Source organism: Falco biarmicus, chromosome 5, assembly GCF_023638135.1.
Source record: "Falco biarmicus isolate bFalBia1 chromosome 5, bFalBia1.pri, whole genome shotgun sequence".
In the NCBI taxonomy this organism is placed as follows: domain Eukaryota; kingdom Metazoa; phylum Chordata; class Aves; order Falconiformes; family Falconidae; genus Falco; species Falco biarmicus.
In genome coordinates, this window is record NC_079292.1 from 78878624 (window position 1) to 78906618 (window position 27995).

General features: G+C 37.2%; 1 protein-coding gene across 3 annotated transcripts in view; it reads left to right on the plus strand.

The window, feature by feature from the left end:
- Positions 1 to 27971, plus strand: part of ATXN10 (ataxin 10) — a 102273-nt gene extending 74302 nt beyond the window's left edge. For 2 of the 3 annotated variants that reach the window (XM_056340632.1, XM_056340633.1), the window contains exons 10-11: positions 10297 to 10360; positions 27127 to 27971. In XM_056340632.1, the coding sequence (XP_056196607.1) occupies positions 10297 to 10360; positions 27127 to 27314 (252 nt within the window). In that variant the 3' untranslated portion in view covers positions 27315 to 27971. Of the gene's footprint in view, positions 1 to 10296; positions 10361 to 16170; positions 16320 to 27126 lie in introns of those variants that run through there. The other variant, XM_056340634.1, reaches the window with a different exon arrangement.
- Positions 27972 to 27995: the final 24 nt, after the last annotated feature.

A 27995-nucleotide genomic window follows, 5' to 3' on the forward strand; every position in this document is an offset into this window, starting at 1 on the left:
GTTATTTATGTGTTTCTCGGAAAACATAACATTTCATATAAATTGGAGTGTGAAGTTGGCATTGCTCAGTGAGAAGTATTATTTACTGCAGCATTAAGCAATGGCGTTGTGTGGCTGGCTGAAGCCTTCTGAAGGCTTCCCTGATTGGCCTGATTTAAAACACAAGCAGCAAATACCATTAAACTGTCTTCCAGCTTTAGTAGTCAGCTGGATCCTGCAGTCTGCCATTTACAATTTCTGTAGAGTTCTAGAAAGGCATTTTACAGTCCTTTCCTGAAACACTTGCTCTATTTTACTATGCTTTAACCTAGTGAAAAATCTAATTATCGGTAAGGTTAGTTTTATACTTAACATGTAACAGAGTGCACATCCTTTACACACATACTAGAAAATTAATGGTTTGTTCTTTGACCCATCACTAAAATCTTGGAATCTTTGTGTACAAGGGAGTGTGGAAAAAGAGACTAGTGAATGCCATTAATAATGTCTCTGCGCTGTTTCCAATCTTGGAGCCTACTAGCTTTCTCCTTTTTTTTTAATTTTCTTCCATCCCATCCTTGGCTCTGAAGTTTGGGTTATATAAACATAATAACTTGATCCTTACGGTTCCTTAAAAACTTTTATCACTACTAAATTCACTTAATAATTGCAATAGGAAACTGGGGAATTATGGAAACTGCCACCACTTGGGTGGTTGTGGTACTTGGCTTCCGTCTTGAGTCTGTTGCTGCACTCTAAGCGCTGCAATTCAATGTGGCATGCTGTTCTATTTAGCTGCAGAACTTTACCATGAAATGCACCAATCATTATACATTTTGAAATAATGCTAGGTCTTTTCTCACACATTATTTTAATTATTAGAGTATTTTGTGTTGCTGTTTTTGCCACAGATTAATTTATATGTCTGACATTTAATTTTTTTTAAATCCTTCATTTAAAGTGAAATGAGACTGCTAAGTAATGCTGGACACAACAAAAGACATCAGAGTGCAGAATATCTGACTGGCATTTAGTTTTTCTTGCTGAATTCAGATGTTTCCAAGGAAGAGTTGTAGTCCCTTGACGTTGGGAGTGGAAGCAATTTTGGAATACTGTAGTAATGTGGGAGAGTGATGACACGTGGCTGCAATGAGGGTGTGTATTCATCAAAAGAGGGTGTGAATTTGAATTGCTTTTCCTCCTTTTCCATTCCCACTTACTCTTAAGTTGTAAGCAGCTGCCTGTTTTGGGGAGATATTTCAGCTGAACTGGGATTCAAGGACTAATTGGAATGTTGAGAGAAGGTAGCAGCAAAGCAGGTGTGCAGGCTGTTGGGGCAGAAGTGAAGTACCAAAGTTGGCGTGAGTAGTCGAGCAGGGATGTTAATAAAGAGTCACAAGACTGTTGTGCTGGTTTTTGGCTGGAAGAGTGGGTTATCACATGTAGAATCGTAATGAGGAAATAAACAGAAACATTCTGTGGTAATCTTTTTTCTGTCAATATCAGTGATTTTCAAAATCAGGATATTTTATGGAATGCCTGGAATTTTGTTCTAGAAGAAAAGCTATTCCAACACAATATAAAATGTGAAACTCAAAAGAAAAGAAACCACCCCAGTACACACAACCAGCAAAACTAAGTCCCTCATTTTAATTGAGAGATGCTTAAAATGCTTTGTTAAGCTTGACATGGAAGACAGAAATACTGTAGCCACCAAAACAGCGGCAGCTTGCCAGAATGGCTTGGAACTTCCTGTTGCAATGGTGATTAAAACAGCTGAAATGAATCAGCCTTTATATCTGTATTTATTTCAAAGTTTGGAGTAATTTGAAGTCTTGCTTTGGAACAAAATACAGTTTTGAAACGTTGATGATCTTGTATAAGTTGTATCCTCAGCCCAGTTCTAGTCACATGGGTAATCTTTACACTTAATTTCCAAAAATTAAAAGGACCTCTTTTATAGCAATGATTTGAAATCAGCAACTCAAAGCTGTCCAATTACTGGTTTTAGGGGACTGAGAATAAGACAGTGAGTGACTAGCAGAGAAACATATACTCTTGTGATGCAAATTTGTACAAATTCAACTGATAGAAAGCACAGGGGTTTAATACTGGATGATGCTTAGCACCATTGTTTTCTCTTGCTGTTGCTGCCAGGACAGACAAAGACTACACGAGCAAATACTGTGTGTTTCAAGCAAAATCTGTCTTGTGTTGGACCTTACTTCATCCATGTTAAGTAGCAGATCTAAACCTAAGAAGGGCTAAGAGCCTGCTCCTCATAGCGGTTTCTGTTTGTTACGGAAAAGTGGCTTCTGTTTGAGGAACTGTACATAAGTGAATGATGGAAGCTGAACTGTTTAGAAAAGAAATTCAACCAATTGTGTCACTGTCTCTTGTGGGAATCTATTCTGAATTTTGAAGTGTTTATGTTGTCTTCTCAATGGCTGGAAACTCCTGTGTTTTGCTCTTGGAAAGACTAGTGGAAAAAATTATTCAACAACCGAGATGGCTTGTTACCCTCTACTCATAGCTGGACACTCTAACTTCTGCTTGTTTTGGCTCAGGCCTGATTGTGTGCTTGGTACCTTTTGTCTTCTCTTCCCTTCCCCCTTAGTAAGGCCAAAACTGTCATCTTCTAACCAGTTCTCTTCAGAGGGTTCTAGGACATCACGAAAGAATTCCACTTTTAGTTTCTAAGATTTTTTTTATTATTTCTAAATTTTTTAATAGCCAAAAAAGAGGGCAAGGGTCACCTCTTTTGGGAGAGTTGAAATAAACTTTGTGTCTCTCCAGGAAATAATGCTGAAAGAGGGAGAATACATTTGAAATCAATGTAGCAGGAGCAACAAGTTTTGTTGCCATGATTTCTGAATTTCAAACATTAAAATGTTAAATATATGCTTACCTAAACAGCAGAGTAGGCGGAAGAGTATTCTGGGGACACTGCCTTGGCTGAAACGGGCATAAAGATCTCTATTAGTTCTCAAAAGTCATTCACACTGGTGCAAGGAGCTCTCAGACTAGCTAAGCAAGTCTGCTGTGATGTCCTGGAGAAAGGAGTCTCTGTCCACAAGTATTTCAGTAGATCTGCAGGATGTGGTGAACTCCAATAATAGACTTGATTGCCACAAGCCACAGCTGCCTCTATTCTAAGCCAAAGTGCTTGTAGTCTGCAGTAGACCTAGGAACCCACTAGCACTAAGGGATTAAAGTGTTCTTTTGTCCTTTGAAGTATAATCTCCCGTGTATCTCCTGTCACTTCTGCTGTTTGAAAAAAAACAAACAACATAAACCAAAACTGAGACTCACAAATGAAAAAAGTGAAGTAACATTTTTTTCAGTACCATCACAGCTGCAGAGGAGCCAATTTGTGAACCTTACCAGTTGATATATTCCTGGTCTTATTAAGCTGCTCTGTTCCTCAAATCGAATGCTGGATTCTGCTCACATGTCTAATTCCTAATTACCTATCTCATTGAGCAGGTCTTGTAGGAAAATTGACTCTTGTTGGTCAGCCTGTTTGGTGGCAGGCTTGAAGGATACATCTCTCATTACACAGTCATGTAGTCCTCATGTAGCACATTCAGAAGGAATAAGATTTAAACATACCTTTAATGGTGAACAAAGACTGGCAACAAGTCCCCAGTATGTATTTCATTGCATCGTTTTTCTTTGGCATGATTCATTCTAGTATGATTTTCTAAGAAGGTCTTGTAAACTTAGAGACAGAAGGGGTTCAAAAGGTTTCTAACTATTTACCTGTCCAGAGCAGGACTGGTTAGAGTATTCATCGTTAAGATTTGTCAGGTCATTTGTGGAGACTTACTGCTGCAGGAGTCTTTGAGACAGGTGTTTCAGTGTATTGCAGTGCTTGACTAACCATTGCTGTTAAAAATATTTTATGAACATGTAATGTGACCATTCTATTTTAAGTCCATTACTTTTTGTGCTCCTGGATTTAGATAATAGAGCATACTTTTTTCCTTGAAGTTGATTAAAGGTTACTGTGTTCACTAGCAAGCTTCTGCCATAGGTTAGTAATGTTGCTTATGCGTTCACTGGTTTTCGCATGAGATGTGGGTTTTAGACCTTACTTTTATTCCTTCCTTTACTTTCTTCCCAGCCAGCCCAGATATTTCTTCAGTATATTTGATTGTGCAAAATTCTTACCTTTTACTCTAGAAAGCCAAAGTTGTCTTACTTTGTACAGTTGAGGAATCCTTTTTGTTTTCTCCCAGGCAATAAATAGGAATAAATTTATATGAATGGTCTGGCATCAAAAATACAAATTATTTTAAGATTTCTCTGTCATGTGAAGTCAGTGAATATGCAGGATTATTCCACCAATGGGCAAGAATAGTGTTGTGTTTTTTTTCTAGAACTGTTTCTGTTTGTTACATACTCTGATAAATTGTTTCTGACAACTTTTTCCAGCTTTATAACCAAGAAGAGGTCTTACCAGAGTAGAAAGAATCTGGTCTTGAACTAATGTGAGGACAAGAATGGACTTACGCTTCTTTCCATGGTCTTAGTCCTTTCATTTTTGTTGAGAAAGATGGAAGAATCTTAGACGCGCACATTCAGGCTGGAAGGGATTTCAGGAGACCTCCTTCTTGATGTTGAATTCAAAGCAGGTTGCTTGAGGCTTTTCTAGACAAGCTTTGAAGAACTCTGAGATGGAGATCCCATGATGTCTGTGGGCAACCTGCCCCATATCCTCATAGTAAAAAATTTTTTCCTTGTATCCAGTCAGAACGTTCTCAGTTTCATTTTTATGACCATATTTTCTCAATTTAAACTACTGTGAACCTGAGTCAGGAGAGCAGCTCTGTCTTTTTAGTAACCTCTCCAAGCTAAAAAAACCCCAGTTCCCTCAACCTCTCTTTGCATGGCGTAGCTGCAGCCGCTTGAGTAGGTTGCTGTCTAATGAATATCAAGGAGAATAATTGCTTGCCTTGATCTTGTGGCTATGCTCGTCTTGATACAGTTTAGGATGGTACTGTTTCATGTAAGATGGGTGTTAGTATCCTGATGATTCAGCTCTTGTAGTATGTTGAAATGTAATAATTTCAGTAATGTGGGGTGCTCAAAGAAAACAGAAAATATAGTCGATACATGTGTTTTCTGCAATTTAATATACTCTTTATTTTTTCTGTGGTCATGCCATCCCAGTTGTGTTATTTTTCCCCTTCTCCTTTACTTCACCTCTTCGAGCTTTTGTATCCATTAAGCCAGTTTTAATCAAATTTGTCAGAGAAATATGGGTATCAGAAATATTTGTTGTACTCTTACTTTGTGCTTTATGAGAATCAGCAAATAGGTAAATGAGAAACGCAAAGTAGTGCTCCTGAGCAAGGAGGTAGGGTAGTGGCAGTTTAATCCTGATCCACTGCAAACTATGGCTGACTTCTGGCACACCTGCACCTCTGAACCATGTGCTGCTACCTGCATGTTTTTCAACTCTTCTAGCTGTATGACAGAACTAGGAGCATTGCAAAGAATGCAGTAAAGGAGCCAAGTCCATAAAAATGTGGTTTGCCAGTTTTGTTCTCCCAGAAACCTTTTTTTCTTTCAAGTTCCATAATGTGAATTGAAAGTTAATACGCCAGATCTAAACATTGTTGGAGATGACTTTTACTCTGGTAGGAAACAGGTGATCTGTAATGAAGGTCATATCTGCAAGTTTTTCCATAAAAATAGTTCTTGCTTGTTCCTGTTTTTTCACTTCTCTCTAGCATATGTGTTTCCTGCCCCCAACCACTTTTTAAACTAGAAATTTGTCTATTTTTAGATGTACTTACCAGCAACAGCTGAAAGGGACAGTAAGTGTTAGCATGGATTACTCCAAGTGTTAGTAGTCCACTTCTGTTTGTGAGAACTCATTTCCTTTTGCTTATCTATAGTTTGACCAAATAAAACTTCTAAGAAAGAGAGGTATTTCTGGGACTGAAACACATATATTTCTCATTCTGTTTTCTGCATCAGTTGAAGACTGAGAATTGGTCATATTCTGATGGAAGGATAATTTATGATTAAGCTGTTGTTATCTAAAGGCATAATGGTTGTTTTGCGTAATAGTACTGATTAGGTAATGTTTCTAATGCCTGAAGTGTTAATGATTCTTTGAAGAGATCATTTTTGCTGGAGGTTTTTTGTTACAGTCTGTATAGTTGCCGGACGTGGAGATTGTAGTTGCATTTTACTAGATGCACACAGATTGAGCAACAAGCACTGTCATGCTCAGAGAATTTGCATTCTTACCCCTGAGCTTGGCTCTGTTGCTGCTAGAGGGAAAGATTCAAGAAACAGTCTATGGTTAATTTATATACTTTTTCTGGGCTCTGCTGTGAATGATTGTGTTAATGATAATTACTTCTGTGAACTTCATAAGAAAATACCAGGAGATTATCAGAAGTAGGTCTCTTCAGGCAAATATCCTTAATTATGTTAGTGACCTTATTTATATATTGGTCAATAAATGTGAATTCTGTAAGATAACATAAAAACTTTAATTCTGGTCTTAATATTTTCATTGGTTATCAAGGAAAAAAGCATAGCTTTTTCCTCAGGACTGACATGTCCCAGACCATCCAAGTAAAACCCTATATTGTTCCTTGGCCATGAGAGCACTGGGCATATATAGTATTGGCTGGTCACCTTCATAAGCTCTTTTTTAAATAGCATCTCTGCCTATATGGGCTTCTGTTTAGCATCTGGTTTAAGTAGTCAAAATAGATTATTAAATTCCATGTACAGAGAAAAAGAAAAAAAACTAGCAGTTGCTTTGTCACTGGGGAAGGCATTTTTTTTAAAGTGTAATGCATTTAAATTTCGCACTGGCATGATAACCAATCTTCATTATGTTTCAGAGGCAAGTACAGAAAACAAGTCGGACAGCAATATAAAACTGTGTTGTGAAAAACACCTTTTTTAACTGGCAGAGACTGGTACCTGCCTTTGAATGCTGAATGTTCTGTTTTCTGCTTTTTAGAATACAGTTTCAGAAATTGACAGCATAACATTAGGGTGAAGATTTTGGTACTGGCTGGACTGAAACACTAGTCCAGAGCTGTATTTTTTTAAATTTTAAACTTGTCTTAAGTAACTTTTTTTGTAATTAACTTAAATGCAGTTGAGATTTCAGCCTACACATAGGTTGCAGCTTCATTTACTGTTTCAGCATAGTTCAGAATAAAGCACTATAGTTCTTCATAAGAAAATACCTTGTGGTTTTGTTACAGTACAGTGCAGTTCCATGTTATTGGCCAGCTATGTTGTCAGTAATGTAAATGAAGAAAAGGTTTAGTGACCTTTTGTAACACAGGCCAATGTGAGTAATTATGTTTACCACACAGAGACCAGAACTTCCCTATTGCTTAGGTTCTGTCTATAATGTTTTCTAAAATCTGAATGAATTGCAGTGAATTTCATACCGACCACTACATATTTTTCTTCCCAGGATATTTTTGTGCCCTATTTGAGGCTTGTGCAGTAGACTTCTTTCCCAAGTCCTGCAGAAGATCCCTGCAAAAGGTCTGCTGCCTTGCTCTATACTGTCGCATTTCAGAGATAATTCTCTTCAAAGGAAAAACTCTGAGGCCAATAATTAGTTGGAAAAATTCACTAACTTTTTTATATCGGGCAGTATATTAAGAAGTTGAGACCTAGGATGATGGTTTCTTGGTATGTACAAAATCTGCTGGCATGGGAGATTACAGGCAGGTGAGAGTGAGATTTGAGAGAGACTCAGCATGCAAGTGGGACAGCCTGGTTGGGGGACAGTGATTCCTTCCTTTGACTATCTGTGGCACTTTTGTTGCAGAAATGGCGCCGCTACACGTAGAGCAATTCCAGACTAGCTCACATTGCAGCCCAGATCATTACAGTACACTGGCATGAATTTTAGGTTACCATAAAATGCTATTTCAGTGGATCACTGGTGGTACAGGAACAGCTGACATGCACTGGAACTTCTGTAGTAGTGGTTGCTCAGGAATCAGAGCTTTTCGCCTCACAGGTCACTCTAGGAAGTATATAGGTTTGTCTTGGATGGGTTTGTTGTAAACTTTCTTTTCCTTGCTTCATTTCACTGTGTAGTAAGTCCTAGGTGACATACTAAAGCTGGCATCATGGTGACAAAAGCTATACCTAACTTGCTCAAATTATATGCACAGTTTAATTGTATGATGTTAAGAGACTCTCAGTGGGTATGTAAGGCAGTGGTAGTTGACGTTTGGGTTTTACATTAAGGTATCACTTAGGCTGTGATTTGCTGCTTCTGTTCCCACTTAACTTTGAAGGAATCTCATCATATTCCTGAAGTAACTTTTTGAAGCATGTGTGGATTCTAACTAAAATTTTATTTTCCCCAAATGCTTACTTACTCTGTTAAATGAACTGAATTGAATTGAACTGGAACAGATTGCATGGTTTATTTCAGTTGGCACGCTTAATCTAGATTAATTTGTAGTGTTCAGCAGTTTGAAAATAGGAAGCAACGTTGTAGGCATATCAGAGTTCGACTACAGTGTGAAAATCAAAGAACTAATGTTTCCCAAGCATGCAGAAGTATTGTATTAGTGAAAGGTCACTGTTCAAGGTTTGAAGTATGACATCATACGTGATGCATGACCTGTGGAGAAAACATGAAAATCTTGTGGAAGGAATGGGTGTTTTAAAATTTGTGTTAACTGTATTTTATGTAGATATAATTATGCATGTTAGCACAGGTGTGCCAGTTAGATATTAAAAGCTGGCAATGATCTCTGATTCTTTACATGTAAGCCTTGCCTGTCTGTATATCTATCTCTGTTACCTTCTCATTTTATATCTTGAGACTCTGCAACAAGATTATATGAAATGGAGCTTGTAAGAGTGCTCAGATTTGCCTCTGAATTCAGTTTTACTGATCAATAGTCTATTCTGGATTTCCCATCTAAATCTCCAACTACCCAACTTTCCTCTCTTGCCATACAAATTGCATTTTGGGAAGCTGATTCATCCTGCAGTGTAAACTTTATGATTTGTTGATTTACATGGTACATAAAAAAGCATCTTATTTTGGGCAAAAAAGATGGAAGAGAGAAACCCATCATCAAGCCACAACCTAAACTGACATTCTGTCTAAATTGCTTTGTTTGCCAGTTCTTGGTTTGAAATTAAATTTTAAGGGGATAAATGATTTGGGATTTGGACAAGTATGGTTTCACTATCACAGAACAGCTGGGAGGGACTTCTGGAGGGGAATGTCTTGTCCAGCCCCCCTGCTTAAATGCAGATCAGGTTGCCCAGGACTGTATCTGGAGTGGCTTAAACAATGTAAATAATGTATCACTATAAGAATATAAACAATCTTTATGCTCGGAAGTCTTCTTAAAACTACTTTTGTAATGTAAAAAAAAAAAACAAAAAAAAGCTTATACGTCTTAAGAAAATATTTCCAAGGTTGAAATTTTGCAGATAATTTAAAACAGGTTTTCATGTAAATAAGTAACACTATCTAAAGCTATAAATACGCATGATGATGTATGGTGTTACAGTATACCTTAGAAGTCTAGATAAATTTCTTATGGAATATACTTTTACTAAGATAATTATGCTACATATTTATTGTTAACATCAGCTTCTGAATTCTTGGTAGTGTTGGTGTGTTATGTACATATGACTATTAGGATTATACATTATTATCTTATCCACACACACAAATGTATTAGTGTGATTTGTGAATTCACATGTGTATATATGTATCAAAAATAAAAAATTACAGATCTCATCTTTGCTAGTTTGCTAATAACATAATGAACACCTTATTAAAGGAAAAAAGTCAGTGGCTCTTGATATAAAGAATTTGTGCTTAGGTACATACAGGTAACACAGTGCTTTTAAAGTTTGCATAAATTCAGAAGGTACAGAAGACATGTGACCCCATGCTAACTTGTGTGCATGTTTATAGGTTTTTTTCAACTTTTAGTTTCCTATTTTTTCACTCCATATTTTTTTTTCTGGTTCTTCCTTCTGGAAGCAAGCATGAGCTGTCAATAAACAGCTTTTCTGGCTCAGTGCGAGAAGCACGACACAGAAAATACCTCAGTCAAACACATGCTAAATGAAGGAAGAGTGAAATTTTTGTCCGCTGGTGTTACTGTTTTGTGATACTTACTGCTGATAATACCAGATTCACTCTGCAATTTATGTTAACATGTTTAATATTTTTGATGAAACACACATCCCTGTTACGTTTTTGCGCATTTCTTGCAGGAAACATACTTGGTATTGTTGAGACATCCATTAAATTAATCTTTTGTTTTTATTTAGGTTTATGAGTTAGACGGCATCCCCTTGATCCTGGATAACTGCAGCATGGATAGCAACAATCCTTGTATCCTTTACAAAAGAATTCTAATTACGGAAGATGACTCATAAGAAAAGTTGTGGGGGTTTAATATGTTTTTGCCAGCATTGCTTTCACTTGGTACCTAAGTCTAACTTGTCATGTGTTTCTAGGTTGTATTTAAACGCTTGGTTCAGAAGCGAGCAAATTCATAAAAATACTTTCAGGAACTGGATTCTAAGGAAGTTGAATTGTGGTTATTCAGTTTCTTAAAATGATATTACTGGTGTACAAATGTCAATTCAAAGAGCTAACTGTGATAGAAATCTGAATTAAGACTGTGTTTGGTCATTGCATCAGATCTTGGAGCTTTTGCTTCAACTGAAATCTATTCAGTAGACTGAAATAAGTATTCCATCAATTCTATACACTTATTAAATCTGACTGGAGAACTTATTCTAAGCACAGAGACAAGGCCAGCAAGCTGTGATGAAAGTGTGTATAATTGAGAGAATTAATGATGCAGATTACTTATATGTTAAGGAGATTTTAATATAAATGACATTGTGCTTCATATTCGGGATTTTTTCTCCTCGGGTTTAAGTGCAGAGACTTTCCAAGATAAATTGCTATTAGAGGGAAATAACTTTATATTGAAGATAAACAGTTGTTAAGCAGACTTACCAATCTCTTCATGAACTAAATAGTAATCCTGCTGGTGTGTTCAGTGGGTGAGTGACTATTTTCTGTCATCAAATCATTAGCTTCTTGTAAGTTTCTGGTAAGTGCATCTGGAAATCAAATGCCTTTCCTGTCCAGAGTAATGTCAGCTTTCTTATACGGAACACGTGAAACAGGTTTTATAAATTAATTTGTCAGAAAAAGCTCACTTATTAACAGGTATCATAAAAACAAAATAGAAGTTGTGAAAATGTTACATGTTCCACAGCACACAGTTATGAGAATATCTGCATATTAATATATCTTAAAAGGATAAAATAATGTAGGGACAGATGATAGCAAAATGTTAACAGTCTGGGGGGAGGAGCAATGGGTGTTAAGTATCCTCTGAGTTATTCACTTTGTCGCTTTAAGTGCAAGGTGTTGATGTTCATCACTGTTCCTTTAGTTGGAGACCTGACAGTGCACTGAGTAGCAGAGCTGTACTTCCCCAGTCTGCTTCTCGTAAGGGGCAATGCTGGATGTGGTGGGAAGGGCAGGGGAAGTAACCTTTCCCTAAGCAGAAAAGCAGCCCTGAGAAAACCTCATAAGCAGTTTTGGTCCTGAGTTATTCTTCCTTTGCTGGAAAACACAGCTGTGCAACAACTTTTAGAATTTCTTTCTAAGATTAATCCTTCATTTTAGCCGTTAGTAAAAGAGGATCAAGTCTGAGGCCTTCAAAGGGTAGAGTTGCAATTTACAATCTTGAATGAAATGAAAATAAAATATCATGGGAACCTTTACTGCATTTTGAGCAATGTGGAACTTCATACCTTTTGATACAGGCTGACATTTTATGGCTGTACTATAATTTTTTTACCAGAGGATAAAACTTTGCTTACTTGGGTTTTAAAGACATTGTGACACCTCTTAATATGAGCTTTCACCACTGGTCCATAGCGTACAGTATTCAGGTGTATGAAAAAGTAAGTAGCACTTTGGCAGAGCCAGGGACTAGCCTGCTGTGATGGTTTGCTGCCATCAGCTTTTTGAGCACAGCTTCTGGTTACTACTGTGTTTATTGTTTTGACCTAGAGCTATTTCAGGTGCCCCTGTGCTACGTGAAGTTAACGCTTCCTGCTTCTCTCCTGCCTCTGATCTTCCTCACCAGCTGTGTTCTTCGTATGTCTTTATGCAGGGAAGCAGAAGAGTTTGCAGTTTGTATCTTGTTTCTACTTCTAGACGCTACAAACCAAGTCCTTAGTAGCGTGTAGGTACCTGACTCCATTGCATAACATTCCTTTGAAGAGATTTGACTGTTTCTCTCCTCCATCTGTGCACCCAGTCCTGTCTGGCACAAATCCATTTTATAATGCTTGCAAACCAGAGCAATGGTCTTACTAAGATTTGAAAGCCTGCTTGCTTAAAATTGAAACATCCTAAAATTGCCTCCATTGTTATAACTTTGTGATCCAGAGTGAATATATTTTGTCTCTTTTCTATTTTCAAGGAATATTAATTAAAAGGAAATATTTAGGTAGCTCTTGAGCAGGGTGTTGAGAGAGTTGCTGAAATTTGAATATGATCACTCAGTGGTGCTACAGTTTGCCAAGGTGATGTGGAAAGCTGCAAGGGAAAGCTCAGTGTAGCTCTTCAGCCACAGTTCCTTTGGGGAGTCATGTCCAGAAACTTCTCTTTACGTTCTTGTTTCTAGTGCCTCTTTTTGTGGTTTCAGGCTGTGTTACTCAGATTTCTCCTTGGATAAAGCTGACTGGAAAAAGTTTCATCCAGATTCCTTTTATATAAGAACTTCTTAGGTTTCTTTGCAAAGTCTTTGTAGATGTACATTTTTGTTTGAACTTTATCTGTTTTGGAGACACCCAGGCTCTACTGTTAAGATGTCATTATGTTTTCTACTGAAAACAGAGTTGATATACCAATTTTCTACATTTTACTAACTAATTTCTGCCTCCAAATTACACATACAAATTTTTCCAAAGAAAAATGTCACTTTTGTGGTAGAAGTGATAAAATTGTATTTTTCTAGACAGAAAAAAAAAATTACCTAAAGTATGCAATTCATCAGGAGAAGCTGGACTGCCATGTTAGATGTTAAAAGAGCTCTTTATTACCTTTGAGAGGAGAAATCCTTTGATAAATCTTTTTATTTGTAGTGTATGGAAGCATACTGAAATAGGAAATGGGTCTGCTCTTACCCTAAAATAAATTCCTTTGTAAACCTGTCATTACCTTAAAATTGCATCCTTTGAGATCTTGAACAGTTCTGTAATGTGCGTAGAAATACCAGGAGGTTCATCGCTTGCGAGTTTGCTAGCTGAAGTTCAACTAACATGCTTGCATTGCTTTAACTTCTTAGGTTTGAATTCATCTTTCAGTGATCAGTTTGGGAGAACTGTTATCTAATTAGATCTTAGACTTCTATCCTTTACACTTATACTAACAAATAGCATTTTTTTCCTTCAGGATATTTCATGAGTAAAGGCAACAAAAAGCCTTCACCCTCATTAGTAACAGACATGAGGATGATTATGGACAGTTAAGAACAAATTTGCTTTATCTCTTGCAATTATCTGAACTGGTATTTAAAATTTTCAGCTACTATAACTTTGCATAGTTCCATGTAAATTCAGTAGAGAGATGCTGAAAGATGCTATTAGGCTTTTAGCACAGGGGAAAAAGATAAACAGTGAGACTGGGGAGATGCAGTTCACCTACAGACCTTGGGGTCTTGAAGAGTTAAATGTCAAAGAAGGTTGAATGTCACTTTAATTTTTTCTATACCCTTCAAATCTTCCATGTTGGATTGGCTGTATCCTAATCACAACTGTCCTTCTGTATTCAAAAGGAAAAAGGTGTTTCAAAATGCAAGTGGAATTGTTTGCCTTTAGATTAAGGAGACGTTCTTTCATGAGATGAATTTTTGGGTTTGAAAATTCAGTTTCATGTTCTGCTTCTGAAAAGTTGGGAGTGTTGTGCTTTACTTATGTAACCTGTGTTTAAAAAATAAATACATTAAACATGCCACAGGGTAGGAGAGTGAGTTGGAGATGCCTATCTGGTTAATACCAGTAAAAAATTTCATCCAGTTCCTGCTTTTCAGGTTATTTGGGTTGAAAAGGTGTTCTAAATTAACATATCTTGTATTTTGCTCTCTGAACCACCATCTTCCTCAGCTCTGACAGGCTCTAGCATCAGACAGGCCCTTTTTGTTCTTGTCTTTTACGTCGTCCTAAGCTCTTACTGCTCCTTCCAGCTTCCACTTGCTTAAGGCAAACATAAGGAGAGAGGCCTGTTCTGATCAAGACTGTTGACCATAATCATACAAAAAAGGTGCTTATGCAAGACTTTAAATAAACTAAATAAACTAACCTGTTTATTATTGAAGACTTTAGTTTAACTTGGCTGTTTTTTCACTACTTCCTAACAATTGTGATTGTAACACACAAAAATGTGCCTTTTTTTTTTTTTTTTTTTTTAAATTTAATGGCTGTCCTTAGAAATATTTTAGGAAAAAGCATATTATCCAAAGTACTGCAATGTAATACCTGTTATTTAGTGGTAAAACTTGAAAATCAAAAGTGAAGTGCTGTTTTGAAGATGAGATATTCTTGTTTTTTCAGGATGCTTGCCACTTTTTTGAGATTCCCGTAGTAGGTCTCTTGATAAATTTATTTTGTGAATGTCTGAATCTAATTAGAATAACCTTAAGTAAGTGTCCATATTATATTAACCCCTAATCAGGCATGTTTCTCTGTTAGCCGATAAAGCTATCACAATTGAAGAAAAAATATCCTGCTGGAGGTTGTGTGAGTGTGAGATACACACACATGTATGTTTATATATATGAGTAAACACCCAGCTGGCTATGTTTTAGGAGTAAGAATTTTCAGCTTTTGTGAAGGGGAAAACCTGTGATCATGGATATCCATGCATAAGCCCCTTGGTTTGAATAGTAGATGAAAATGTAGAAAAAACAAGTTGATTTTCAGATACTCCTTCCCTAAGCTGCTTCTATTATATTCAGTCTGAAAGTCATCTGAGAGGTAGATTGAAAATACTTTTGACTTCATGGCAGCAGCAAGTATAATTGTGGTTCATGAAACTTCTGGCTAAAGCTAGAAGAAATCGAGTTGCTATGGTCTACAACAATGGCAGTTTGTTTTTGTGTGATGCCAGCAAAGACTTTTGGGGGAGCTGACAGAGATTTTATTTCTAAGTTACAGAGTGCAACCTAAAACAGGCCGCATGCTGTAAAAAAGCCTCACAGCTGAATAGAAGCCAGTAGAAAGCAAAAATAGGAGTGTGAGTTGACTTTTTAGAGTAAACCCTCATACGGCTGAGCATTTTCACATAAATGTGGCTATCTCATCTATGTTGGCAAGAAAATGCAGCATAACGTTAAATCAGTAATGGTTGTCTGTCTTTGGAAAGCTCACTTTAGGCACTGCCAGTGTATTTAGTAGTTTGAGGTGACCTATTTGATTTTGTATTTTCATAAGCCTACATAAAATCATTTTATTTCAGTGGATATGGTCAGTGTAGAGGACCTAGACTGCTGATGAAAACAGTAATGACCTTATTATGCCCAATCAAGTTCTGCCCACTTGGAAGAAATCACCCTGTTCCTCATTGCATTGAGACTAACTTTGCTGCACAAGTAAGTTTAAAGTCTGCTTGGGCTAAATGGAAGTGTATTCTTTGGTAGAGGGCTTTAATTTTGCATTATCACAGGTTACTGCTGCTGCAGCACTTACCCCTGGACACAGAGCACTATTAGAATCTTATTTTCTGTAAACCACTACTGATTGTGTCACTATAACTTTAACAAAAAAGGTAGATGGTAAGTTTTTAGTGACCCAACAGTGATTGAGGTCGAGAGTAAAAGAACGGGACTTGCCAGCACAGGTAACAAGCAGAAAGTTGTTGGCCTGAACCTTTAGGTGCATAGTGCCAAATACAACACAAAATACCAGCTGAGGGGGAACCAACTACCATGGATGGAACTAGGATGAAAAACAATGGTCAAGGAAGAAGAAACACTGTATTGCCATATTCCTGTTCAGACTAATTCAACTCCCAGTGTGCTGAGAATTCTTCTTTAAAGAGAGAGTGCAGGATTTCTGGCTTGTGGCATGTGTGCAGACCTTAACTCCTCCCTGTCTTACAATTATATTCAGATGAACTGGTCAGACTGGAAGCTGGAACAGGTACAAGTGTGGTTATTCATTGAGCAAGAACAGTCTGAGGGGGGCTTACTTCTTTTACCTTATTCAGCAGACCAAATCCTATCCTGTTCCTGCAAGTTGCTGTGAATTCTTTATAGCTGTGTTTTGTTAGATACTACTGGAGCCTAGGGGTCTGTGTGGCTCACAAGGGAATCCCTCGGTATTGTATGATAAGGGTTGGGGGGTGTTGGCTGTAGTATTGGGCCAGTTTCCTAAGTAATTCCCAAGAGGCTTCATCCTTTTCTTTATTTCTCATGGTGAAAGGGGAGAAACACAGCTATTCCCAAACACTGCTTTTGATTTTACTTGGGAAGGTCATCTGCTCAGCAATGTCTATTTCTATGTATCAGGGTGTTTTGACACTCTTGAAAGAAGCATTACAAGTAACCGGTCTTGTTCTTACAGAAGTGTTAATGGACTAAAAAGGTCTGGATTCCATTCTAAATAGGATTTTTCTGTGCAATATTGAATAAAGTGTCCTGAGTGGGATTATTATAAAGCTCTGAAGGGGGGAGGATATAGGTGCACGCGCCCTGTTGAAAAGGTTACAGGAGTCATTTGTGTAACCTAATCTTCTTTTATATCACTCTTGACATTGGCTTCCCATCTGAAGAGTTGGGATAATACAACTTCCATGTCTTAACCCATTGTTTATCTTTTCTGTATGTTGCAAACTCTTTGGAACAAAACTCAGTTAAAGGTGGAGAACCAAGTAAATAACCCTACCACAATTAAGCATGGTAGTAGGTAGACCTAAATTCTGACTCAAAAGACTGCACTTCTGAAATGTTAATTGCAAGAAAATGTTTACTTTAGAATGAAAACAAAAATGTTAAGTTTTCTTGTGAGGTGTTCTCCATCTACCAGCTACCTCAGTAATCCACAGCTACCCAAGAACAAATTTTCTCTTGTCAAATGCAGTATTCTCCTAATACAAAAAAGACTAAGACCACAGAATGAATGTGGTGTGCAGCACAGGAAGAGATACTCTGAGAAATGAAAGTGCTGTCCCTTTTTTTTCCTTCTAGAAATGACCACAGATTAAATTTAGTGCTTGGACATTTAACAAAGTTGTAATTCCTAATGGTATATTTCAGGTTGCTGATTCCATAATTTCAGGATGCAATTTATTTAGTGTATCTGCAGGATGATTAAAATAGTGAAATCCAGTGGGGTTGGGGGGGTGTGTGTGTATTAATTTTCTCGAGAATATATAAAATTCTAAATCAAATTGGGAGAAATGTAAATACAAAGACTGTTCTTCAGTATCTTACTTCTACCCACCTCCAGTAAGTGACAACTACCATCATTAAGAGACTTGTGTGATTCACAGGGTCCCTCTTAGCGCTGGAGGAAGTTTAACAGAGGTATACAGAATGCAAGAAGGCTCTTTCAAATGCTACATTATAATATTTCTAATCCCTTGAGAAGAGTAATCTCTGTAGATACCAACTCATGCATGTAAAAGTGAGGAATTGAAGTTAATAACTCTTATTTCTAAACCAAATATTGTCATATTTGTCCTCTGCCCTAATCCTCTTGGTGGATTTAAATCCATGACAGGCTTGAATTCTTGAAAGAAAGTGGATCTTTAGTTACCAGGAGCACCAAAAAAAAAGAGAGAGAAAATATAATATTTCACTGCTTTTATAGCTCAAACAGCTTTCTTGATTTTTGTGTAGACTTTCCTTTGAAAAATTCCCCTCTGGGCTGAGACAGAGCACTAGAAATTTGAGACACAAAGGTTTTTGTTTTTTTAAATAAAGCTAGGAGTGGTTCAGAAATATTGTTGAGAATGGAATGCCTTCTGCAACTGCCTTATCATATTTCAGTCTGTCTTCTTGACATTGTTTCTTGTATTCTTATATTCATATGTCATATGGTCAGTGCTTTGCATAATATCTTTTTTCTGACATTTTTCTTTTGTCCTGTTTCATTATTATTAAAACAATCTGTAATTTCAGCTGGCAAATGCATTGTCTTATGTAGCTCTTTTCTGATCCCTAAATCATTTTCCCTGACTTTCCCAGATCTGTCTTTACACTTTGTTCTTTCTATTTCTGTAATGGTTTCCAAAACATAACCTTTCCTTTCTCACTAAGGATACATTTGCAGCCCATTCCACTGACCTTGTTGATTTGTTCTTGTCTCTTGGTGTTCTGAGTTTCCTTCAAGGAGATGCAACCATTTCCTGAAATTGTAGCAGATATAATTGTGGCTAATGGCTATTTTGCAAAACATGGGAGAAAAACCTTAGTTGGTTATAATTTAGTTGCATCTTTCAAAACACCCATTTATTTAACCATTGTTATTTTTGGATGCACACTGAACATCATTTGGTGTCTATGAGAATGGAGCTGGAGTTTCATTTACCTTCATTGTTTTGATTATTTGTCATAAAGTGATGTTTGAAATTACTAAAAGCAGCAGGGGTGAGAGTTATGCCACATAAATTGTTTAGAGACCTTGAATCAATGAAATGCTCAAGTACAATGCTGAAAGAGAAACTGGCTCACAGATCCTTATAGAATCTACATGAATAGTCTCTAGAGATTATAAATAGAAAAAGAGCTTCTGTTCAGGTTGTGATTCAGTTTATCTTGTCATCTACCTTAGAGTGATAAATTATAATTAGCTTGACCACATCTCGGGTATTAACTAGGTTGAGCTTTTAAGTCTAGTGCCAAATTTTTGAGAGTTTTATTTGACTTCTATGATTTCCATTTTAAAGCATTTTAAAGCTCTTTATTTCTAATATGTATGCATGTAAATGCACTTGAATATATTTCTCTGTATAGGTGACACTTTTTTTCTTTACATTTCCAAGGAAATTTAAAATTATTGGAGTCTGCATGATATTTAATTAGCTTGTGAACACAGTTGCCATCGCTTTATGCTGTAGTGCTTTACATCTCTATGTTTGCGGTAGGTTTTAATAGTAATTTGATATACAAGTTTCAACTTAATGGAATTTTGCATTTTTTTCTGTACCTGGAAAAAGAAGATAAGCTAAAGCATTTTTAACAGCTAGGTCACAGCAATTGAAGCTTTTTCTTTTTAATGTAACAACCTGCTAACTCTCTGGTACCTCTTATAGATAATAACAGATTTATTTGTCATGAATTCTTAAAAGGGGATTAGTGTAATAGAAGGCAGTGTAAGAACAGAATATTGTAACTGTGGAGCAGTTAGCTTGAGATTGATCAAAAGTGTCATTCTTTCTGTTTTAGAACCAGATGATTTATAGCTACTTATAAATTACGGGTTTCTATTAAAAATGTAAGTCACAACTTAAAAAAAAAAAATTGGCAGCCTAAGCAGCAAAAATGAATGTGTCATATTGATGGTTTTTAGCTAATTTTACAGGTCTGAGTATAGGAAAAAGTGAAACAAACTACAGGTTATGGCGCTTTTTTTTTTTTTAAGTTCTGTAAGTTTTGGCATATGAGGCATTATAATAAAAATAGCCTGACATAGCTGAACATGTACTACGGCTTTTGTAGCTCTGAAGTACCTGAGTGAAATTTTGTTTGGTTTCATAGTATACTAAGGTGTGTTGGCACTGTACTTTTAAGTCCCACAGAGCGTGAAAGGAGGCACATAGAATATGGATTAAATGTTGTTTAACTGGCAGGCGTTAAAGACTAATAGCAATCTGGGCATGTAATACTGTTCAATGATGTCTTGTGTGGTCTGTTAACCTTGAAATACTGGTGATCTGGGGAGAAAAATCCCCACATTGCTTTAGGTAAGAAATGTCTTAGTAACCCAAATTGCTGAAGTAGTAAACAGCACTTTGATGAACATTGGATACCATTTAGGTGGACATCAGTGGAGTATGTAGTTAAATACAGTCAAGCCTAAGAAATGAGCTAAGAACTAAGAGTGAGCCTCATAATTTGGCTCTGGATGTCAGAACTGGACACTGCTGAAAATGTTTCTCTAAATGACTTGGAGAACGTGGACCTTACTTGTGGGGCTATAGCTAGGAGTGAGAGAGCAACTGAGTATTATGAGCTTTTGTTTTTCATTTTTTCTGAATTACTAATAGCCAGAAGGAGCAGGCAACTGTGTTGCACCTGCAATCAGCCTTATAGCAAATTTTGGCAGAATTTGTAACATCAGCTCTGGTGCCTATACTTCAAAAGGGATGCTGGAAAATACAAATGGAGGGAAGAGGTACAAGAACTATGCAAAGCTTGGAATATCTCCATTGGTTTCTCTCTTTAGTTGATGCAAAAGGTGCTTACCGAATACCTTGATTATGACCTGTGAATTATTTTTTTTTAATCTACAGTGAAAGTCAGTGTTTCAAAACAATTCTAAACAAATCTAAATCGGAGCTAGATCACAGATTGTAATGAATGAGATTCTTACCCACTGGAACAATTTATTTAGGGACACAGTGAAATCTCCTCATCAACATTGGATGTCTTTCAGAAGGAGGCATGAAAATATCTTGTACATGAAACAGAATTGACAAGCTCAATTTCAAGAATGGCTGACCTTTGGTCGTCTGTGTTGTGTGCAGAAATGTTGGGCAAAAGAGGTAGAATCATCCATTCTGGTCTTAAAGTATATTTCTTGGCCATAGATACTTAAAATATGTGAATTTTCACTGAAACTTATAGCTGAGCTATAACATGCCTGTCTGTTGATTATACAGAAGATATCAGTCCCATTTGAAAGAAACCTGTATCCCACAAGGCACACTTCAGGAAATGGGTTCATCATTATAGATGATGGCTAGAATATCAAGAAACTGATACAAATACAGGTAACCAGAAAGGTGGTATTTGCTAGAGGAAGAGATAACTACTGGTGTGGGAGGTTAGTGGAGGCTTAGGAACTGGAAAATATTATTTAATGTACAACTTTTTTCTGCTATGGATGTTTCCTAATTTCAATAGGCTGTGAATTACAGAGAACGTCGCCTTGGTGTTGAAACTGTTTTGATCCCATTTGTCTGTTCTGAGATGGTATCGTTTGAGATCTTTCTCTGGCAAAGCAGTGTTCTTGTACAGAGTGGAATTCGAGCTGGAAACCCCAGCTCAGGTTTTTGGGGATAGGGTTTCTGTCTTTACCAAACTATTTTGTGGAAGCCAGTTTGTATGGGGAGTGCTTGCAGTAAGCATCAGCAGCCCACCCTGGGCTTCCTGTCCCAGTAAGGAGCAGGAAAGGGCTGGCTGCAGGCAGCGGATTTCGTGCATGTCCAGTGAAGCTTTGCTGCCACGTAGTGGTGGAGACTGCAGCTTGTTGGCCGTGAGTGGTCCAACCCTCCAACTCATCCCTTGGACCAGTGGAGAGTTACCTGTAGCAGAAATGAACCTTTGCTTTTTAGGTTCCCCACTCTTACAAATCTTAGCCCTAAAAAATGCGATCAGGAATAAATGCCTCTTCCAGCATCCAACGGTACCTCTCCACCTTGGAGGCTTCTAGGGTTAGGTGCATTGTGCCGTCTGCTCTGCAAGGCCCAGGTCAAGCAGGGGAAGGAAGGAAGGTCGTTCCCAGCTGATACAGTGCTGCCTGTTTCTAGCTCCTAAACCCAGAATGTGGTGACTGCGATCATAAGTGGTAATAACTGCTGTGGAATAAATAAAAATGCAGGCAACTAAAATATTCTAAACGTTTTTATTCTAACTTCTAGGCAAAGTATCTGAGGTTTGTATAGGCTGAATTCCTGAAGTTTTCTAATGCTGATAAGTTAATATCAGGTATAAATAAAGTCCAGGCATTAATTCTAAACCCATGAATGAACTTCTTTAGAATAAGTAAATAGATTAAGATAAAACTTTTAGTTCTTTACATTTTCTGTAATTTACTTTTTTTTAGCAATGTATTAATATTAAGCACAAGTAAAAGTTACCCTGAAAAGGTAAAAAGTTGTAAGGAATTGCTATCGTCCTAAACAGCTTCTAGGGCTTCATAAAGCTACTACAACCCCCAAGAGGAAGAAACTTAGAGAACTGTGTAAGCAATCTGGCTGACCGTGAGGGACGAAAATCCTGACTTTCTACTACGTGTAGTCAATCACAGCACATTGATCCAAACTCTGATTAACAGTTGTGGTAGCTGCCTAGAGACCTCTTTTAATGGTGAGAAGAATTATCTTCAAGTTGCTGTGAAAGAAAAGTACTTAAAAGGACTGAAAGACTTGAAGGGGAAATAGTTTATGTCTTTTCAGTGTGGTCCAGTCAGATCTGTAAGTGGAAGTGATTCATCTAACATGACACTTCAGTATTTCATTCCTATCTGCAGAAGTGCTAGTGGCAATTGGATTACTTGTTGAAGACCAGAAAGAAGTATAATTAACAAGAAATGTATTTTCATTATCTAGTTTTTAGCCCTATAGACTTGTTCCAGAAGAGCTCCTAGAGAAGTTGGGTGGCTTTAGGTGTTGCATAAACAGCTGGATTGAGTAGGGTTCCAACCAGTGTGGGTTGTCTTTCTTGATAAGGTTTTGTATCTTTCTGTATTTGGTTAAAATATGGTCAATATTTAAATAGTCAAAAATCTGATTTAAATGAGGTACTGGAATTGGGCAAAGGATATCCTGTCTTTCTCATTATGCCAAATACTCTTAAGGAAGAAAGTTTCCTAAGTAATCATTTAACCATTGAAAACCAACTGTAGTGCAGGAAATGGTCTTAACTAAAAGAAAAAAAAAGTATCTACACTATGTAATAAATCAAACTCTCCATCAAGGATGTTATATTTAGAAATGGCTCAGTATTAATAACTATCAAGGGGACTTAAGAAAACAGATGTATGTATTTCATTCTCCTTGTCACCACTCTTCAGTATCCTATACTAGTTAATGATAATACTTAACTTTTAACACTTACTACATGCCTTTTTCAAGCAACATAGTTTCCAGTTTACTTATGCATTGCTGTATGTCTACCTCATCAGATTCAAACCTCATTAATAGTTATGTCTACTATCTTTCATCCGTAGAATCCACATCATTTTATAGAACAACTTATAGAGGTCCTGATGGCTGCAATAGACTTGCCAGTAACATTTAGTCCAAATTGGACCCCCTGATATGAGAATGAAAAGCTGGAGTACTCTCTTTGGGAAATGGTTTGTAAGTCCTCCTCTCCAATAATGCATCACAATAGGATATTGGTTAGTGGCTCCTGACAGTTTGCAGTTGTGTTTTCACACACCACTAAATTTACAAAACAGTCACTGTGCTATTGCTAGCGTTGACTCTGGCAACCTCTTGTAGTAGAATCCATGTGAAAAGAAACGAGAATTGTGAAAACTTCCCTTTGCAGTCAATGGCAAAATTTCCACAGGATTTAGTGGCATAAAATTCATGGTTTATCTTGATTTCAGATAGTAAAATTTTTCATCCTTTAGGGCAGATTGCTAGCACATTTTCTCCACCTCTCTTCCTTTTTTCCTGTATTCCCCCCTCCCTGACAATTGAAGTTACGACCTAGAGGAGTGTAGATGATAAATTTTAAATTGCTGTATGAAAGTGTTACACAAGTATGGAACACCAGGCAAGTTGATTCAGTTTTGTTATTGTTTGTGTAAATCAAAGTAATACAGGAATCCCATAGCATACAGTGCTGAAGGATTTTGAAGAGTTGCTCTAAAGGTGTACAAATGTTTGCTTTCGTTCCCTAAACCCAGGTAGTCTGGTAATGAAGCTTCTGCAAAATAATAAAAAAAAATAATCTTTCTTTTGTGTGCCCTCTGCACTGTGGCAGAGATATTGTAATCTACACTTGTCTGTAATATTAATTTGAGAATGCAGTATGTCCTGTTGGAAAAATCTGGACAAGTCTACGCAATCAGATCTACTATGCTTGCTGCATTTCTTTTCTTTTATGCAGTTTCACAACAAACAGGCTCATGCTCTTATTTTGTAGTAACTATGGAAACTTTAGAAGCTCTCTTTCTAAAGCTGAGCATACAATAAAGTGCTTAAAGTGTTGGTAGGATTAGAGACTCTAGAATATGTTTAATTTTCTCTCTGTGTCTCTGTCTTTGGAGAGAGGAGCAAGAGGGTAATGTGAATATTAGCTGGGGACTAGCTTTAATCTCTGCTGACACTTAAGTCTGTCTAGGTCTACACACAGCCATCCAAAGGTCTTAGCCTCACACAGCATGCGAACAAGGGAAATCATGCATATTCATGACTGAATTTACAATGGAAAACCTACATACAGAAAAGGGTTTTTGAATGACTGAAAATGTTATTGAAACCATTTTGCAGCTTCAGCTACAGTAGTCAGTAATGACAAATGCCATAATGATGATAGAGTTCATAAGATAATGGGGATGTCTTAGATATTATGTAAGCATGAATGGATATGATAATAGGAAAACATCATTTGCTGTGGGGTTTAGCAGTTGTTTTGTGTTGAAGGACATAAAGATGATGGTAACAGGATTATTCCCAAGGCTAATACACAAAAAAAATATTCTAGAGAGTACTTTTTTCTCTGTGTGGCACTTCGGATGATTGAGAACTGTCACTCTTTGAAAATCACTTTTATTCTTTTCAAAGGTATTCTTTTATGCAAGTGCTGTATTTCATGCAGAGCTGTATTTTAGAAACACAAGAGAAATCTGCTACTCGTTCCAGGAGCAGAGCCAGGGAGGGTGGTAGCATGTTTCTCACAGTCCATTGGGAGAACTTCATGTTACTTTCTGGCACTCGTGAAATGCTCTGAATTAAACCTCAAAAAGACCTGCTAGGTATCAGCTTTTGTTCCTCTGCATTCATCAGCTTGCATATTTTACTATGCTGAAATTTATTCTTGCTGTTGGAGCTGATGAGTGAAATTCTGCTCATATATGATTTTATTTATTTGGTATTTTATTGTTGTTTTATATACTTAAATGTAATCATCAGTGGAAGTATTCAGTTTATGTAACTTAAATGTAGCTTGGCACTTGTCTTTTCATTTAACTACAGTAATGATGCACTGGCAGAAGAGAATACATTGATATTCTGTCATGTTCGCCTATTAAGGCTTTGTTGTGATACATGATTTTATTTTTTCTTCTGAATTTCTCTCGTGTCATGACCTCATGCCAGAATTTTTTATATGAGGGAGGTGTGCAGCAGGTTTCCTGACAAAAAGAACGCTGTCAGAAGAAAAGTGCTATAGTTGTTACTGCTTTGCTATTTTTGATTTTTCAGTTTTGGACTGCTTGAATGTGAAAATAAATGTAAACTACTATTAAAAAGCAGGGAGGGGGTTGTTTCACTGATGCATGCCAATGCAGGATTGTTCCCTAGCATGTGTGTTTTCTGTGATGTTTGTCCAAGCTACTCTTCATTTAAACCCTTCCCTCTCTGTTGAGGATTCCTCATGTGCTTTTTATTTTAGTCCCTTCTGTATTCTGTTTTGGCATCTAAGTAGTGCTGTGGTTAGGTATGGTCATAAGCTGCGCTTTTTTTTTTTTTTTTTTTTTTTCCCCCCCCCAGTCTCTTGCACTCTGTTTGTCAGTTCCCCTCTCTTAAAATGTGAGCTTGTGAAGGCAGGCCCTGGTCTTGCATTAAGAAAGCTGCTTCTGCTACCTGCTGTTGTTCATCCATGTTGCCTGGTGCATCCAACAAGCCAGCATGAAAGACTGCTTCTGCTGAAACCGTATAAGCCTGAAGGGTAGTCAGAGGTGGTGATAAGGTAGGCACAACAGTCGGTGCAAGGTGCACAGAGAAAATGGCAAGATTGCCACTGTGAGAATGTGCATGCAGGGGTACTGGATTTTCTAAATGCTGTCGTGATAAGTTGTGTCAGAAGGTCCAGTTCCTGCTTTTTATTATTTTGGCTGAAGTTCCCATCTTCCTGAAGGGAGAAATTTTCCCCTCCAGTCACCCCCTGGCAAATGCCCATAAGAATACTAACTTATCTCTGTGCTTAGACACTGTCCAACTCTAAAGACGTCAAGGACATGAGTAAATTATGCATATTCCTCTACTGGATGTGAAGCTACATGTAGTAAATAATTGGTGCCCTGCAGGCAAACCACTTCTGTGTGATTCAGAATGGCTTGCCTCCCATATGGGTAACTTGTGAAAGATTATATCGTAACATAGCTTTTCAGCTGCAGAATTGGGACTAACATCTCTGACACTTCATAAAATGAACACTGTAGTTCACTTGGAAGATGCTTGACTGATAATCCTGGGAATTTAAATCGTTTGTCTGTGGCCCTGACATGTGCCTCAATCCTGGCCTCAAGGGACCACCTTAGAAGGTGAATGAGTTGCAGCTTGTGCCCATTTAAACATGAGCAGGAGCTACCTACTGATGATCTTAGTGTCTGTTCTGTTTGCGAGTTTGTAAAACCACCAGGCACAACGAATCACATTTAGATAATACTAGAAGTATTTTTAAGTGTCTCCCATATTACTTGTGCTATTTTCAGTTGTTAACCTGCATAAGATGTGTTTTTCTACATTTCTTCAACTTTTACAGTGAAAATAATAGTTGTCTTCTTTCTTGTACCAGATTTACAGCTCCTTTTGTTTGCCAGGTCTTGGAAGCGTAGTGTCCAAGTGTTCAGATCGTAACACAGTGACTGACTTTTTGTCAGTAGGAAAATCACTGGAACATTTCAGTTAACTGCAATTTCAATTTAAAACAATACATCCTTTTAATTCCTGCCTTTCGATTTTATTTGTGGGGTTTTTCTAATTCTAGATATAACCTACTAAATTTGCCTGAAGTTAGTGGCCATATGTCATTTAAATTTAAATTACCTCATATGCAAGTATTTTCAGGTTCAGAGTTATTGCCTCTAAATGTCTTTTTCAAACCCTTGATTTCCACTGTTTTTCTGGGTTTGAAGAACTGGGGAGGGAGAATGCAGTAAATAATTAAAATAAGCATTGTTTTGTCTTTAAATAAATACGTGATCCTTAACTTTGTCCAACAGTTGTGAACCAGTGGGCAGTATATGCTATCCGAAATCTCACTGAACAGAATGAGAGAAACCAAGAGCTTATTGCGCAGATGGAGGAGAAGGGGCTGGCTGACAATTCTGCCCTTGAGAGGATGGGTTTGGAGATAGAGAAACGAGATGACAAGTTAATTCTGAGATCTGCCAGGAAAAAGCCGTCATGAACAAAAAATTAAGAACAGTCAAATCATGAAAGGAGGATTTCTCTTTTAAAATATTTACCCCTGCCTGGGCAATCAAGATTTCTTCAGTTCCAGTCTGCTGGAAGTGTTACGTTCGTTTTCAGAAAAACTGCTGAGTGATACTTCTGCCTCACTCTTGTAAACAAAAGGACACCTATATATTTTCTAAATACCTAGGTAAATTAATCTATGGAAAAAGATCTTTTCAGATGGTTTACATTTCATTACTTATTTCATTAATAGAAAGATGTCATGCGTGCAGTATTGGGTTGTAATTTCCATTGCTGAACCTGGAGATAACTGTCATTAAAAACTCAACAAAGAAATAACTGCCTTGCACTCTGCTTTCTCCATTTAAAAGATCTGTGCTGAGTCAGGGCTAAACAATGAAAGTTACTCATTTTCAATCATGGTGCTCAAATATCTCTACTTACATAAGGATCAGCGGAACACTGCATGTACATAAATATTCAGTGAATTAAATGTGGCATGCCTTCTGTGTATTTAAATTATTACTAAATTGTCTTTTCTACCTTGCTACCTTTCAGTCTTCATGACAAGTATATTAAAAGCAAAGCTGAAGCTGTTGTGGCAACAGATGCTACATTCCTTTGCACTGGGGCATGTCTCTGTTTTGGAGACTTGGGTGTTTGTTTGAATTTT